The 15182-nt window shown below is 31.2% G+C and overlaps 1 protein-coding gene across 1 annotated transcript in view; it reads left to right on the top strand.

The window, feature by feature from the left end:
• The window catches only part of Arpc1 (Actin-related protein 2/3 complex, subunit 1A), a 176216-nt gene that overhangs the window by 125632 nt on the left and 35402 nt on the right, over positions 1-15182 (top strand). Inside the window, exon 4 of the mRNA XM_072544938.1 lies at positions 10331-10594. Coding sequence (XP_072401039.1) covers positions 10331-10594 — 264 coding nt within the window. The remainder of the gene's footprint in view (positions 1-10330; positions 10595-15182) is intronic.

Genomic DNA, 15182 nt, shown 5'->3' with positions numbered 1-15182 from the left:
TAATGACAACCAGAATGTTCTAGTCCCACCTCAAGCGGTCAGTCCACGAAAAATCCAGACTGTTCTAGTTCCACCTCAAGTGGTCAGTCCACGAGACATCCAGAATGTTTCAGTCCCACCTCAAGTGGTTAGTCCACGAGACATCTAGAATGTTCCAGTTATCGAACCTTTCACATCTTCTAGAGCCGGTACTTAATTCTTGATAACTGGATCATCTCACAAAATCTCTCTACAAAAAAAAACAAATGGCAGAAAAGGAGAGGCAGTCAAAGGCTACGAAACGTCTCATCATGGAAGATAAAGAAAATCCTGGCACATCATTGAACAAACGTCCCAAGAAGAAAACAACGAATTGGGATTTAAATTTAAGTGACTCTGAGGATGAAACAGAAGTTCCACTGGTATCAACCGATGATGAGGATAGTTCTGGTGATGAAGATGCACCATGTACCATTTGTGGAAAACGTTTTTCACAAGACAAGCGAGGAGAAAAATGGATAAGGTGTTCGGAATTCTTCAATGGTGCCATGAGATGTGTTCAACTTCAACCAAGGTCAAAAATTTTGTTTGTGATTTGTGTCTGGAGATGTAAATAGATAGAACTTATGTATCAAAATGTATAAACATGTTTCTATCTCAATAAATTTATTATAACAGATATTAGAACTGTTTAAATCATGTTTTACAAAAAAAATCATACATTTTAACTGGGAATGGGTGGGGGACGGAATTGGGATACCATTTTTAAAGAACCGAAATTTGCTTTATTTTGTTATTTATTTATTTTTACTTCAGGAAATTTTATTTAGTAGAATCGTACTAGCAAAACTCTTAGACATAGAGTTAAGTTACTTAAATCAGTTTTTTCCATTATTTTAACTCTAAATCAAATTTCAGAATTTAAGATTTTGCTTAGCGGGACGGTATTTGGGCACTTTACCTTAAAGATTTCCTCGACATCACTTTTCCTCGTCGTTGGATCGGTAGAAATGGACACGTTCTGTGGCCACCCAGAACACTAGAATGCAATGTTATGGACTTTTATTTTTGGGGACATCTAAAATCATTAGTATACGACAACCAGGATGAAATTAAAACAGAAGCTCAATTGCGACAACGAATTTTTGATGCTACTGAAATAATCAGACATAATTTACATACTTGTAATATTAAGAATAATTGGATTCGTCGAATAAACGCGTGTATCTGTGCAAATGGTGGCCATTTCGAACATTTATTGTAATAATAATTTTCCATGTAAGTAAAAACAGCATTCAAACTTTAATTATTAAATATTTAATAAAAACAAATACATGCTTTTTCTCTATCACTGTTATCAGTATCAATACATATTATGCCTAACGATCGATGATTCATGATAGCTGATTTACAGTAATTAACGAAGAATAACAAGGAACGCAACGTTGCCGGCTGTATTTCCTTTTCTGCGAACAATAATCAAATGGATTAAAATTAATAATTTTTTTTTTTTTGAAAACGGTTAACTTAAAATGTTATGTTAACATAAAAAAATGTTATAAGACTTTTTTGTTTTAAATGCTGCAATCTGCACATATCGTTAAGGAACGCACTATTTTCCGGGACACCCTGTATATGTATATATATATATATATATATATATTTCATCAATAAATCATTTTATTTCCTGACCGTGAATATTTAAATAGAAACTTTTTTATTTTCTGGGTTTGTCGGTCTGTTGTAAATAAAACTATTTAATTATTGCTTAAACGTTTCTGCAAATTTGCGATTTTCAATAAGTACTTTATTTTATAAACATTACATTATATAATTAAATTTCATGTTTACACTTTTTAAATGTTTAACAGGTATCTTAAAATAGGAGTGAGTCAGGGTCGTATCTTTGTGTTTGCCAACACATCAATACCTACATAGAAGAATTGTTGCACACAAACATAGTGTACAGACCAATGCATTAAACAACAGCCCTAGCCAAACATTCTCTAGGAAATAGCCACTCTTTTAATTTTGAAAATGTACAGATTTTGGAAAAAGAACAAAATTACAACAAAAGATGCATATTGGAGATGATTCACATAAAAAAAGATCCAAATTCTATCAGTAATAAGACTGACGTCAAAGATTTTTCCAATATGTATCATAATTTAATAAATTGGGTTGTTTTCAAATGAACTATAGCAGATATTTAAGATACGACCCTGACCCACTCCTATTTTAAGATATCTGCCATATGTCATCTGTCAATATCAGATACCAATTTTTTAATCCATGTTTCCAACTTTTAAAAAGTATAAACATGAAATTTAATTATATAATGTAATGTTTATAAAACAAAGTTAATAAAGTGCTTATTGAAAATGGCAAATTCGCCGAAATGTTTAAGCAATAATTAAATAGTTTTATTTACAACAGACGGACAAACCTAGGAAATAAAAAAGTTTCTATTTAAATATTCACGGTCAGGAAATAAAATGATTTATTGATAAAAGTATAAAAAGTGAGAAGTATAAAAACGTCAATTGTAATATTAGCCATTTTCTAATTTTTATAATAATTCTTATAGCCGACATACGTTTGACTCGCATGTTTTGATTTATTTCCTATAATAAGAATGATGACGATGTGCAAAGATCCGGCGCGGATCGACTGTACCTATATATATATATATATATATATATATATATATATATATATATATATATATATATATATATATATATATATATATATATATATATATATATATATATATATATATATATATATATATATATATATATATATATATATATATATATATATATATATATATATATATGTATATAGAAAAAATATATAAAAAGAGACAAAATATCTTACAAAGTAACAGTTACAAATAAAATTAGTTTCGTTAATAAAAATTGCTGCAAATACATTTCAAAAAGAATTAATACTAATATATATATATATATATATATATATATATATATATATATATATATATATATATATATATATTGTTATGATATATTGTTTGTGAATGATGAACAATGAGTGTTTTTAATAATATAGGGTTTTTATCGCGGTTCTCAAGAATTAGTTTGTAAGTACTTTTTTAAATTACCTTTATTATATCTATTATGAAACACACATATATATCTAACATAGCCAATGTAAATTTAAATAAACTATCTTTAAATTGAAATTCTTACGAAACTAATTAAATTACCTTTCTTTCACTGAATGCCTAAATGAACTGTTTTCCACTATATAGATTCTAATCACCACTCAATGTCTTCGTTCTCAGCTTTGGTTATCCTTGTTTTTGTGAAATTACTTTTTCCAATTATCAGCTTCCACCAATTTAAAATATATTTCTTCTTAAGCATTTATAAACCACCAAGCAAACCAGCAAACAGCATTTATATTTATTCTTCTTTTCAATATACCAATATCCAATCACCAAATATATTATATATTTATATTTATTCTTCTTTTCAATATGCCAATATCCAATCACCATATAATTATCATAAGTTGATTTATACTAATCTCCAATCATAATATAATTTTTAATTTCTTCCAATATCCAACCAATATTCTTTTAATATACTTTCCAATATTATCAAATTTTAATACTAAATCACCGATTATTACATACTTTATACTTTCTTCCTAATTCTGACTAAACTAACTGATCTGACTTCTTCTTACTAACTTAATGGCTAACTCTAACTAACTTTCATACTAAACTGGCCATCTTGAATCCAAATCACCTAGTATTTATACCTTTTCAATCTTCCAGAACCATCTAGCAAGAAATCCTGTTCGATTTGTTCTATTCCCTACCTATATGAATGTTCTGGAAAAAGTATATCTTGGATCCATAGACATAATCATATTCGAGAACGTTCTACCGTAAACAAAGGTCAAATTCTGTATTCTGGAGAATTCTTTAATTTTCTATTGTTAATTTTGTTGACATTTAGGCTTTTCAGATCAGAATATACACTTAAATCAGTAACTAACACTCTAATTTAATAAACTACACATTTTAAACAACATATTATTATAACCCCACTTATATTCGTAATCATTACTTAAACGTCACTTTCAGAGTATGTATATCTGGTTGCCTACGCACATGGCTCACTTAAATATATTTACAATATTATAATTATTAAAATACAACTTTTTACAATTATTATATTATTATATGCTAATTTCTTAAAAATGCCCTCACATAAATAATTTTTATTAAATTCTCTGGTATATAACTTCTTAAAATAACCAAATACTTTTAATATCTAATATTATCTAGTATATACCATATAAATTAATTTTTTAAACACTATTTTTCCTCCTCCCACGTCCAATATCATTTCAATATATATATATATATATATATATATATATATATATATATATATATATATATATATATATATATATATATAGAAAAGAAATTTAATCTTTTCAGATAAGTTAAATAGTAAACTCTTAAATATTGGGGAAATCTGCAAGAAAGACTCTAATGAGTATCAATTGTTTCGCCGAACGTTTTCGCCAAAGAGAATTAATTTGGCTTCTTCAGGGCTGAAAGAGAATAAATTATAATTAGCTACCATATATTATCTATTTAAAACATTATTGATCTTACCGTAACTTAGAATTGTAGAGTTAGAATATTAAAAAACTTTGCTAGTAACAACATAATGATGTTTTTTGTTACTATGTGCAAAAAAAGTTTTTTTACGTTGGAAATGTATGGTAGCTTTGAACTTAAAACGTAAAGGTTTACCCAAGGTTAATCGAAAAACCCAATGTAACTACATTTAACAGGAGGTAATTCTTTGAATTGTCGGCATTAACTAAATTTTTTGATTGTTAGAAAGTTTAAATGTGAGGTTCTGTTTTAACCAGAACGCATGTGCTGACAAATTCAGGTTGTAGTTCTTTTGAATCTTTATGTCGTTAAGGTTCATTGGTAAAACCGAATGAAATTAAATCCCAGTATAGGGAAATATTATTTTAGATTTTCTTTTTTAATTATATTATATTGTTCATGTATTAATATAATATCTTATTGTGATGTATCTAAGAAAAGCAAGGAAATGTTATCTTTTTTAGTTAATGAAAATTAATTATTAAAGTAGGTTAGTTGTTAATGGATATATCAGTCAAGTTAGTTATCTGTGATGTATTATTCTTGATATCTGATTTAAGTAAGAAGTGGTATATATCGCTTAGATTCTTAATGTCACTCTTAACATTAATGGAGAAATCGTTAAGGAAAATATAAGACATTTCAATGAACTCTCTTTTAGATTTATTGTTCTCACGGTGGAGAATTGTAGTGTTAGTATAGTCCATGAGATGACCAGTGGAATGGACATGTTTAGCTAATGCACAGCGGTCAGGGTGAAGTGATTTAATAATTGAGATGTTTGGCCGATGTAGGAATTGCTGCAAGAGAGGCATGGAATGTTGTAGACAATGTTACTAAGCCTATCTATGGGAGTCTTATCTTTTATCTTAGAATAAAGATTATTAATTGTTAGGGCTGATCTACAAGCCACATTAAGTTTAATGTTGTTATTATTATTACCAAAGCTATTTTCAACACTTTTCAGAATCCTTGTTAACACCGGAGTGATATCTCTGAAATATGGTAATGAAAAATATTTGTTGATAGGAGTATCCGAGACTGGGTTCCCACTTACGATATCAGGATCAGCATTGTTAGTCGCGAAGGAAGGTGAAGTATCCTCGTTATGGATAGTATTAAACAAAATCTTATTCACTAATGGTGTTGGATAAGCGTTTGAAATAAAAAGTTTCTGTAGGATTTGCAGGTTTTTTTTTATGAAATGAAGGATCTGATAGTTTTATTACTCTATTTTTCATCTGTTTGATTAAGTTGACTTTGGTAGAATTATTATGGTATGAGTGGTAGTTAAGGTATCTACCAGAATGGGTCGGTTTTTGATACCAATCTATTTTAATGTTGTTGTTTTCCCTGATCATCCTTATGTCGAGAAAGGGGACGGACCAATTACCATCTTCCCTCTCTATGGTGAACTGGATGTAGGGGTCATAACCATTGAAAGTATCTAATAGTTCATCTACCTTGTCATTGGGTATAGCCAAAATGATATCATCAACATATTTTTTAATAAATGGAATTTGAAAGGATAGTAAAGGAATGACTGAGTCTAATACATAATCCATAACGTAAGTTGCAATGATAGGAGAAATCTTTGCTCCCATAGGGGTACCGAAAGTTTGTTGGTAGAATTTACCATTAAATGAGAAGTAAGTATTGTTAAAGAGAAATTCGACGATACTGATGAATCTGTCACAAGACATGGAACAACAACCGCTAATACGGTCCCAGTTGATCTCTATTGATGTCAAACATATTCCTAGATGAACGTTGCTGAATAGGGATACAACGTCAAGGCTAACGAGGACATAATTTGATGGTAGTATGTAACCATTATATTTATTTACCATCTCAAAGGAATCTTTAATGTAATATTGAATTTCATAATTATATGCATTAGTAAGTATGTCTGTAACAAAAGCTGAGATATTTTTAGTGGGAGTTCCAATGGAAGCTACTATGGGACGAACCGATAGTGTTGGTTTGTGGATTTTTGGCAATACATAAAACTTTGCAATGTTCCCATTATATGTTGTCAGTTTTTTCTTTTTTTTACGGTCAATCTCATTGGAAGAGGCTAAGGATGCGATTAATGTATTGCATTTCCTTTGTAGAGAAGAATTGGGATTGGATGTAAGTGAAATGTAAGATCTATCATTATCAATGAGAGAAGAACACAGTTGTAAGTAGTGAGTTCTTTCTAAGATGACTGTAACATTACCTTTGTCTGCTTTTGTCACTAAGAGCTCAGGATTATATTTAAGAATTTTTTTAGTTTTAGTATATAAGTTATGAAAAAAAGTATTAGATGATTTAGAAGTATTCAAAACGTGATTAGTGATAATGTTGGTGGTTCTTGACCGGATTAAGTTTTGCTCTAATTCAGATGCGTTCTGGCTAAAACAGAAACTCACATTTAAACTTTCTAACAATCAAAAAATTTAGTTATTGCCGACAATTCAAAGAATTGCCTCCTTTTAAATGTAGTTACATTGGGTTTTTTGATTAACCTTGGGTAAACCTTTACCATTTAAGTTCAAAGCTACCATACATTTCCAACGTAAAAAAACTTTTTGCACATAGTAACAAAAAACATCATTATGTTGTTACTAGCAAAGTTTTTTAATATTCTAACTCTACAATTCTAAGTTACGGTAAGATCAATAATGTTTTAAATAGATAATATATATGGTAGCTAATTATAATTTATTCTCTTTCAGCCCTGAAGAAGCCAAATTAATATACTGGTATCGTGTTTTGTTTAAAAATAATGCTGTACAAAAAGGGTGTACATATGTGAAATTATGAATATAATTTCAGTGTATGAGGACTGTATTACATAGGGCTGGTTCAAATAAATTAGGATATGTGGTAAAAGGTTATACAGACAATAGCAAATTAAGTTTATACAAAGTCTTACCAATATTTTTGCTCCACACACTCGCGGTACTGACAGGCTTACACAGGAGAAAGATAATTAGTTAGCGACAGTCAACAGTAGAGAGAAACCCTTGTCACCTAACGACAGTCAACAGGGGAGAGAGAGCGTCCGTTCTCATCGACAGGCAACAGGCAAGAGAGGGTATACGTCTGCCTAGGGATACTCAGCAGACGAAAGAGCGAATGACTGTCCCTAGCAACAGTCAACAATCAAGAGAGAGTCTCTCTTCTTGCTATTTTAAAACTGTCTGTATTTCTAAAGGAGGGGAGGTTGAACTAGAATAGGAAGGGTTACCAAGGGTTGGACTAAGGTAATGATTGTAAAATTGTGGTAGAAGGATAGTTAATAATATAGCGAAAAAATGACATGATTTTTCGCATGTGAAAAAATTTAACAAACGCGTTATGATATATTGTACCTAGCTATTGTACCTTCCCTCCAATTGGTCCAGTCGTGACGTACAGCGCCTCAAATAATAGGAGTTAACCAATAGAATACAATGACACAGAAAAATCAAAAACGCCTTTTCTATAAATGGAGTGAATATTCATATCCATTTAATTTTTTCCTCAATTAGTTGAATGATTCCTGTAGCCCAGGGAAATAAGTATTTTTTCATGACACTCGTCCGGCGAGGCAAACGACAGTTGTTTTGGGTAGTATGGACCTCTGTAACAAAAACCTATATGTTTCCTGCAGTCGATTTTTTGGACCTAATTAGTTATTAACAAATTAAGGCCATAAAACGGACAATTGTTGCTCTTTTCGTCCATCAGCAAAAAGTGAAGCATTTTAAATAAATTTAGGAAGAGAAGAAACTTATGTCATATAAAAACCTTTAAAATGGCGTTTTCTAAATGTTTCTATCCTTATTTGTTGCTTAGGAAGTTGCAAAACAAGTCAAAAATTTCGGTTTTTAATAAATGTTAATAACTTTTTTGAAAATAAACTTATAACATTTATATTTCATGGAATGCTGTGCCTTGTAGTGCTTAAAATATTTCATTTCAAAGTGATTGGTCAAATAGTTTAAAAGTTATTTTATTTGTTTATCCCAAATTAATTTTTTTTTGCAACAATATAAGTTAGAAAATTATATAGTTTTAGTAATTGTAAGGGTAGTTTCTAGAAGAAGAAGACTTGTTCTATTATTAACATTCAAAAAAATTAAGAAAATTAATTTTAAATATTGCAAAACAATTTTGCAAAAGCATGTCGCTTTTTTGCTTATAAACAATTAGAATAATTTTTTAACAATTGCCTGCAAGAATATTATTTTTTTATATTTAAAAAGCCCGAATATTTTCACAAATTTAACAGAAAAAAATTTGTCCTAAAATAGTTTGGGACAAAGTTAGCCCCTTTTTTTTATTTAATTCATATCAGCTTTGTTTATAACAATTAAGAAATCTAATGGGCGTTATTTAAAAGTACATACTTTATAGTTTTAACGTACCAAATTCTAAAAAGATTGCCCTTCAATGAAATTGTCGACAAAGCTTCAAAATGTGGTCCTTAAAATCGGCTGGCTTCGAAACTCACGGGAGCCGAAGGGAGGGGGAAGGAGCTGTTAGCTGTATCTCTGGTTGTTATTTATGGATTTCGACCTTTCTTTTTTTAATTTGTATGTACTGTTTGCGTACATTACGAATATGCATTATTTCAATAAATAAGTTGTTAAATAAACTATCTAATTTGCTTTAAAAAAATTTTTTCACTTTTTATTGTAATATTTGAGATAATTTTCTTACAGGCAATGCTTATTGCCTGTAAGAATATTATTTTTTATATTTAAAAACCTGAATTTTTCCACAAATTTAAATGAAAAAAAATTTGTCCTAAAATAATTTGGGACAAAGTTAGCCACTTTTTTTATTTAATTCACAGCAGCTTTGTTTATAACACTTAAAATGCCACAAATTAATTAGCGCTATTTGAAAGAATATATGTTTTATGAAGTTAAAAATTTAATGGATGAACCTTATATTGTAAATTTTTGTGCTTGTTTTATACAATGTTTTTTAATTTTAATTTCATTGTATTTACTGATAAAATAATTATAACCATATTTTAGCATATCCTGAAGAAGTAAATAAATTTCGCGAAACCTAGATAAAAGAACAAAGAGTTTTACTTATCCTGCCCTATTAATGACTTCAAACTCAAAATAAAACTTTAGTTTACATAACGTGTCAGTCAATAATATATAACTACTTTATATATATATATATATATATATATATATATATATATATAATAAAAATAATTTTTTACCAGTAACAAAAACAAAATTTGTTTGATTCGTTAATGTTTTCTATTTTGAGAACGATTTTCGAGGTTGAAGTCGAAACTTCAAAATAAACTTATTTTAAAGTAAAATTGTGGCTTATTCCCAATACAAATAGTACATTGTAGTAATAAGTCATTTCATAGTGATTGCCGTAGCTTAGTTGCTATGTTACTGGCTTGACAAGCTGGAGGGTCCGGTTCGATTCCCGGGACTGACACCAACTTTTCGCAAAGGGCACGCAAAGCCGTCGATCCCGGCTACGCAAGTTGTCGTTAAGTCATGTTAGGAACTGAGAACACTGACAGTAGACCTTAGCGAGAGGGTTACACGAACTTTACGTTTCAACACTAGAATTATTTATTTTTTTTTTATGTTATTGAAGGATAAGTAGTATAGTATTCACTTGTTTAGTTTTTTAAATCAGCGTGGATTACAGGTTCTGAATTTCTAGGTTTCCCATGATTCTTCAATAAATGTGGCAGATGCAAGTAAGGGAAACGCTGTTGAAAAACTTCGTACCGAGTTTTTACCATTTCTTAGTTGCACTTGGATTGGCAATAAATCAGTAGTGGCTGCTGGACATAGCTGCATTCCGATTGTATATGGACTCAAAGATAGTGGTCAGTTAGCCTTTACGGCGAAGTTGGATGCTTCCCAGAAGAAGGAAAGCGGAGGATTGTCAGCCATGAGAATGTTCCATTCTTTGGACAAACAAGTAAGTGTATATATATATATATATATATATATATATATATATATATATATATATATATATATATATAAACCTAGAGCTAAGATTAGTACTATTACAGGAATTAATATTACACTGAACAGTCTTCCGGGTTGAACCGCGTCGATTATCATTGCGCTTAACTTTCGACATCCTCTTCGATGTCTTCTTCAGGGCTTCCGAAGTCTCAGTCTCCCGAGCCCCCAGACACTACTACACTGATCAATCATCAATGTAGTGTTGGGAATATAGGACGGGTCATTCATACCGTCGATGGTGACGTGACTTGGGTGGAGGTTGGCGTGGGATTATCGCGGGGATTGGCGTGAACATAACCGTATGCCGTCATCTCTTTTATTGAGACAATTTGGTCTTTTTTCAATTTCTATGGCTTCCTGGATAATTCTTGGTTTATAGAAGCGGATAGGATCTATAGTTCTGGAGTTTTCAAAATCAATTTTGTGACCTGTATGAAGATGGTGTTGACTTAGAGCTGAAATTGAGTCGGAATTGCGAACGGAAATGAAATGTTCATAAATCCTATTTTGGATTCTACGATTTGTTTGGTCTATATAGGATCGGTGGCAGTTTGCGCAAAGAATTTCATAAACTCCGTGTTGTTCATTTAGAATGTTGATCATTACTCTAGAGCCCCAGTGGTAATGTTTGCAGTTAAAATCTTCTCCTGCTATAAATTTGTGTCCAAGAGAACTAAAGTAGGTATTAAAGTTGTTTTCGTTAATGGATTGGCCAGGAGGACAGTAGACTGCAGATAAGGTAAAGTTGTCTAGCCAGTCTTTAATGACGATGCTAGTTGATTGTAGGTACTTTTCACTGAACTTATTTAACTCATGATGTTTTATATTGGATTTGATGATGATAGCTGTGATAATTTTTGCCTGTTAGATGAGCTTCTGATATAAGCATAACATCAATTTTCTTCTCGTCGAGAAAAAATTTGATTTCTTGGATATGCTACTTAGGTCATTTGAGTTCCAGACGGCTATTTTAAGACTGTTTTGCATTAGTGCATTTTGTTAATCATAGTGGTAAATAGATTAAGCATAGTGTCCATTCTCTCCATTAGTTTTGCCATCAAGTTTTCAAGGTTGGCAATTGTAGTCAAATGGTTTGAGCCGACATCACTTTGTTGGTTTGTGATTTGAGTCATTTGACTATTTTCTGAAGATTTTTGAGCGTAAGAAACACCAGGGATTACTATTTGACTGATAAATTCCTTGGTGCCTGTTCTATGGGCCTCCTAAGTTGGGGGAATTTTTCTTTTTGTGTTTGTTTGTATACGCTGCAGCCTTTATAGTTGGCAACATGGTTTCCCATACAAAGTACACACTGTACGTTATTGCTGCGTTCCTTGCTTGGGCATTTTAAAGTATGGTGATTACTTGCACACTTCACGCATCTTGCAGGCAGGTGGCAGGATTTTTTTTGTGTGGCCGTAGCGTTGACAATTGGTATATTGGGGTATACTGGTATATACTGGCGCCTGGGATGTGGTGGTTCAAAGGATACAATCATGTTTTGGAGTACTTTTATTTCATATATGTCTTTATTATTCGATTTAGTTTTCAGTTCTACATAAAAAAGTGGTGTTGGAATTTTACAAAATTAAAGAAGTTTTGCTGGTGAGGACGCTAGGAATAATTTAGGCAACTTTTTACGATAAAACCTTTATTTCCACAAACACAACTTACACTAAACTGATTGGATTCCCACAGGGAAGAGCCACTAATATTTTTATGTAACTTAATTTATATTTTTCTACTAACAATTTTTTATTGGACTGACCAGAAGTCACCCTTTTTTCCCGACATTTTATAACGAACTTTTTGTTTTTTCTAACAACTCGCAGGCGTTGGATATAAAACATAAAATTTGTTAAAATATATTGTGTTGAGAATTTATTTCGCCAACATGCTGGGGCGTTTTCCCCTTTAAAAAAAATTAAATTTATTCATTGTTAATGGGTAAAACAGCGATTTTAGTGACAGCGTAAGTATGTTCCATTTTTACTTTTTACTTCCACCACTCTTACCTTTCCGTCTTTACCAGGGATAGTTTTTATAATTCTTGCTATAGGCCACCTAAAAGAAGCAACGTTGTCCTCCTTTACAAGTACAAGCATAGTAAATTTGGCAACGACGTTCTCCATTTAGGTCTGTTTTGAAGTTGCGTTAAATAATCTTGGTACCATTTTTGCCAAAAATGCTGCTGCATTTGAACACACAACCTCCAAAATTTCAATTTATTTTGAGGAATCTCTGTTAAATTAGTTTCAGCGAAACTTTTCAAAGGAGCACCTATTAGGAAGTGACCTGGGGTCAGATAGTATAGGTCAGTTAAATCACTATTAATTGGAATGAGAGGTCTTGAATTTAATATTCCTTCAACTTGAATAATCAAAGTATTAAACTCCTCATATGTTAAAATATTATTTTCCATCGCCCTTTTGATATGATGTTTTGTACTCTTTACCCCAGCCTCCCATAGACCTCCAAATACTGGAGAATAACGCGGGATGAAGCAAAATTTATCATCAAGGCAAAAATTTTTTAACTGGACATTGTCTTTTAGAAGTTTTTGTATTTGATTGTTTACTCCCTTGAAGGTGGCACCATTCTCACAAAATATTTTGGATGGTTTACCCCTTCTAGAAATGAACCTTTTTAAAGAAGCTAAAAAAGTATCTGTTGTCAGATCAGAGAGTAACTCCATATGAATTGCCTTCACAGAAAAGCAAACAAACAATGCTATATATGCCTTTGTCGTTACAGACTTTCTAATACGCTACTGTTTAATTTGAAATGGACCACAGAAGTCTATACCAACATTCTGAAAAACTCTCGCCGAACGCACCCTCTGCTCTGGGAGAGATCCCATTAGCAGTTCACTACACTTGGCCTTAAATTTGAAGCAGGTTACACATTTGTGCAAAATCTTTTTAATCTGTTTAGTAGCACTAACAATCCAAAAATTTTGATTTAATGAACTTAAAACTTGTTTTTGACCTGCATGTAAAAGTCTCAAGTGCTCTCTGTGAATTAAAAGATCAATGATATGATTGTTTTTGGGAACGATTAAAGGATGTTTTTTTTTTAACGAAATATTTGAGTTCTGGAGTCAACCATTAACTCTCAACAGTCCCTCAGAGTCCAAGAATGGATATAAAGAATTTAAATTAGACTTAACTGCTGTGTTGTTGGTAAGACATTTGATTTCCTCAAAAAATGAAAACTTTGTTCATGCTTAATAATGTTTTTAAGGCTATTATCCAGTTCTGCAACTGTAAATATTTTAGTAAGCTTTTTAGCAGCTACCATTTGCAGCTACTAAAACTGGGCCTACTAATCCCAAAGGGTCATAAAATTTAGAAATAAAACTCAGAACTTGTTTTTTAGTTACACATTCATTTACATCCACTTCTGGACAATTAAATTTAAGATTATCTGTTTTTGTGCCATAAGTTAATCCCGTCCTTACTGTCAAATCGTTTTTGCTGAGAATAATTTCATCAAAATTTTGTTTATTCTTAGGAATATCATTTAAAATTGTAAATTGTTTGAGCACCATTTGTGCAACTCGAAGGACCTTAATTTGAGTAACGATATAAGCTCGTTTTTTAATTTTATTGTTTCTTCAATAGTATCACCACCACACAAAATTTCATCGATATAGGTGTTATTAAGAAGAGCCTGGGCAGCCAAAGGATAGCTTTTACCTTTAGTTCGGGCTAATTCTACCACACACCTGGTAGCCAAAAAAGAAGAACTTCTTAAACCATACGTTACAGTTTGAAGCTGTATACATTGCAAACTGCCATTTTTCTCTCGCCACAAAATATTTTGTAATTGGCAATGATCTGGATGTACCAAAACCATTCTGTACATTTGTTTAATATCTGTCAAAAGGACATACTTATGTTTTCTAAAAAGGACGAGAATATCAAAGAGCTCCTTTTGGACTACAGCACCATTATAGAGATAATGATTTATGCATTTTTTCTTCTTTGATTTCGTGCTACCATCGAAGACAACTCTTAATTTTGTGGTTTTCTTGTTTTCACGTATCACTGGATGGTGAGCCATGAAGTATACAGAACCACTATTTAAGTCATACATACTGAGACTTACTATTTTGGCATACTTTAGAGCTAAATATTTATCAATAAAACTTTTGTATTGACAGTAGAGTTCAGAATTGGAGTTAAATCTTTTTTCTAAGTTCTCAAGGCGTTTTAATGCTACAGAAAATGAATCTCTTAAATCCAAATCTAGTAAATTTTGTTTTAATGGCAATTTAATTTGGTATTTATTATTTATTACTTAAGATGCTTAAACGGAGAAGAAGTTCCAGAAGAATGGAGACAATCGTATATCTCTCCAATACACAAGAAAGGCACAAAGATGGATCCTAAAAACTATAGAGGGATCGCAGTGATTGCTACTATAGGCCGACTATACTCAAAAGTACTACGAAACCTGATAGAAAATGATATCAAAGACAAACAACCCGAAGAACAAGCGGGATTTAGGGCCGGACGCTCCACTATGGATAA

The sequence above is a fragment of the Diabrotica undecimpunctata genome, chromosome 1 (assembly GCF_040954645.1).
Source record: "Diabrotica undecimpunctata isolate CICGRU chromosome 1, icDiaUnde3, whole genome shotgun sequence".
Taxonomy (NCBI): domain Eukaryota; kingdom Metazoa; phylum Arthropoda; class Insecta; order Coleoptera; family Chrysomelidae; genus Diabrotica; species Diabrotica undecimpunctata.
Note: the sequence above shows the minus strand (reverse complement) of the source record. Positions and strands in the feature narration are given on the sequence as shown.